Below are 3,200 nucleotides of genomic sequence, written 5' to 3'. Positions count from 1 at the left end.
CGCAGGGTAAACACTGCTTGATGGAGGCTGACGTGAGCTGTGTTAATAGTATTTGATCCCAGGTCTGTTGTGGGCGCAGGGTAAACACTGCTTGATGGAGGCTGACGTGAGCTGTGTTAATAGTATTTGATCCCAGGTCTGTTGTGGGCGCAGGGTAAACACTGCTTGATGGAGGCTGACGTGAGCTGTGTTAATAGTATTTGATCCCAGGTCTGTTGTGGCGCAGGGTAAACACTGTTTGATGGAGGCTGACGTGAGCTGTGTTAATAGTATTTGATCCCAGGTCTGTTGTGGTGCAGGGTAAACACTGCTTGATGGAGGCTGACGTGAGCTGTGTTAATAGTATTTGATCCCAGGTCTGTTGTGGCGCAGGGTAAACACTGCTTGATGGAGGCTGACGTGAGCTGTGTTAATAGTATTTGATCCCAGGTCTGTTGTGGTGCAGGGTAAACACTGCTTGATGGAGGCTGACGTGAGCTGTGTTAATAGTATTTGATCCCAGGTCTGTTGTGGCGCAGGGTAAACACTGCTTGATGGAGGCTGACGTGAGCTGTGTTAATAGTATTTGATCCCAGGTCTGTTGTGGGCGCAGGGTAAACACTGCTTGATGGAGGCTGACGTGAGCTGTGTTAAAGACCTGCTGAGGAGAGAGATCTACCCAATCATCATCCACATCAAGATCTGTGACAAGAACATCAGGAAGCTAAGGTACTCTCACCTCTAACCCCATGACCTCTGTCTCCAACAGGAAGCTGCCCCTGCGTGTGGACAGTGAGGAGGTCAGAGTGTGTCGCAGCAGAGAGAGAGAGCTGGAGAGTGTTCCTAACCCCTGACCTCTAACCCCTGACCTCTGTCTCCAACAGGAAGCTGCCCCTGCGTGTGGACAGTGAGGAGGTCAGAGTGTGTCGCAGCAGAGAGAGAGAGCTGGAGAGCGTCCCTAACCCCTGACCTCTAACCCCTGACCTCTGTCTCCAACAGGAAGCTGCCCCTGCGTGTGGACAGTGAGGAAGAGTTTATCAGAGTGTGTCGCAGCAGAGAGAGAGAGCTGGAGAGCGTCCCTAACCCCTGACCTCTAACCCCTGACCTCTGTCTCCAACAGGAAGCTGCCCCTGCGTGTGGACAGTGAGGAAGAGTTTGTCAGAGTGTGTCGGAGCAGAGAGAGAGTGCTGGAGAGTGTTCCTAACCCCTGACCTCTAACCCCTGACCTCTGTCTCCAACAGGAAGCTGCCCCTGCGTGTGGACAGTGAGGAGGAGTTTGTCAGAGTGTGTCGCAGCAGAGAGAGAGAGCTGGAGAGCGTCCCTAACCCCTGACCTCTAACCCCTGACCTCTGTCTCCAACAGGAAGCTGCCCCTGCGTGTGGACAGTGAGGAGGAGTTTGTCAGAGTGTGTCGCAGCAGAGAGAGAGAGCTGGAGAGCGTCCCTAACCCCTGACCTCTAACCCCTGACCTCTGTCTCCAACAGGAAGCTGCCCCTGCGTGTGGACAGTGAGGAGGAGTTTGTCAGAGTGTGTCGCAGCAGAGAGAGAGAGCTGGAGAGCGTCCCATGCCTCTATGCGTGTCTGGAGCCTGAGGAATGGGCTGGGCCTGATGACCTCATCAGAGTGGTGAAAGACAGAATCCAGGAGGAACAGAGGAAGACTGTCTGGGTGGAGCAAGACCTGCTGTAACACACACACACACACACACACACACACACACACACACACACACACACCACACACACACTCACCTCACACACACTTCACACACACACACACACCTCACACACACACCACACACACACTCACCTCACACACACACACACTCACCTCACACACACACACACACACACACACACACACACACCTCACACACACACACACCTCACACACACAGACACACACACACACACACACACACACCTCACACACACACCACACACACACACACACACACACCTCACACACACACACACACACCTCACACACACAGACACACACACACACACACACACACACCACACACACACTCACCTCACACACACTTCACACACACACACACACACACACACACACACACACACACACACACACACACACACACACACACACACACACACACACACACACACACACACACACACACCGGGAATGGCATGCGTTTTGCAGGCTGCCTCTCAACTTTGCTATTTAATGTGTATTTAATGTGTTTTTAAAAAGCCAATGTATATTTCTGTGTAATTCCTCACTTTGCTTGCTTTTCTAAATTGACTGTATATGTTTTATTCCATTGGGCTAATTTGTATTATCCTTAACGTATTTCCTCCTAGTCTGGGAGTCAAATAGGGGCGACGCACAATTGTCCCAGCGTCGTCCTGGTTTGGCCGGGGTAGGCCGTCGTTGTAGATAACAATTTTTAACTGTCTTTAAATAAAATACAAAATTGTTGATAGGTGAAGCTGTAGTCAGCATTTCATTACTATGTCACTTTGGGTGAAGCTGTAGTCAGCATTTCATTACTATGTCACGTTGGGTGAAGCTGTAGTCAGCATTTCATTACTATGTCACGTTGGGTGAAGCTGTAGTCAGCATTTCATTACTATGTCACGTTGGGTGAAGCTGTAGTCAGCATTTCATTACTATGTCACGTTGGGTGAAGCTGTAGTCAGCATTTCATTACTATGTCACGTTGGGTGAAGCTGTAGTCAGCATTTCATTACTATGTCACGTTGGGTGAAGCTGTAGTCAGCATTTCATTATTATGTCACATTGGGTGAAGCTGTAGTCAGCATTTCATTACTATGTCACGTTGGGTGAAGCTGTAGTCAGCATTTCATTACTATGTCACGTTGGGTGAAGCTGTAGTCAGCATTTCATTACTATGTCACATTGGGTGAAGCTGTAGTCAGCATTTCATTACTATGTCACGTTGGGTGAAGCTGTAGTCAGCATTTCATTATTATGTCACGTTGGGTGAAGCTGTAGTCAGCATTTCATTACTATGTCACATTGGGTGAAGCTGTAGTCAGCATTTCATTACTATGTCACATTGGGTGAAGCTGTAGTCAGCATTTCATTACTATGTCACATTGGGTGAAGCTGTAGTCAGCGCTCAGGTCTGTTCAACGCTGGTCCGACCAATCTGATTCCACGCTTCAAGATTGCTTCGATCACGTGGACTGGGATATGTTCCGGATAGCATCGGACGATAACATTGATGTC

General features: G+C 49.3%; 1 protein-coding gene across 1 annotated transcript in view; it reads left to right on the top strand.

The window, feature by feature from the left end:
* Positions 1 to 1,686, top strand: part of LOC106593637 (caspase recruitment domain-containing protein 11-like) — a 128,130-nt gene extending 126,444 nt beyond the window's left edge. Inside the window, 2 exon segments of the mRNA XM_045712892.1 lie at positions 593 to 708; positions 1,463 to 1,686. Of these exon segments, the coding sequence (XP_045568848.1) occupies positions 593 to 708; positions 1,463 to 1,667 (321 nt within the window). The 3' untranslated portion in view covers positions 1,668 to 1,686.
* Positions 1,687 to 3,200: the final 1,514 nt, after the last annotated feature.

The sequence above is a fragment of the Salmo salar genome, unplaced genomic scaffold (assembly GCF_905237065.1).
Source record: "Salmo salar unplaced genomic scaffold, Ssal_v3.1, whole genome shotgun sequence".
NCBI classification, from domain to species: domain Eukaryota; kingdom Metazoa; phylum Chordata; class Actinopteri; order Salmoniformes; family Salmonidae; genus Salmo; species Salmo salar.
The sequence above is the reverse complement of the archived record's forward strand: the minus strand, read 5'-3'. Positions and strand labels throughout refer to the sequence as shown.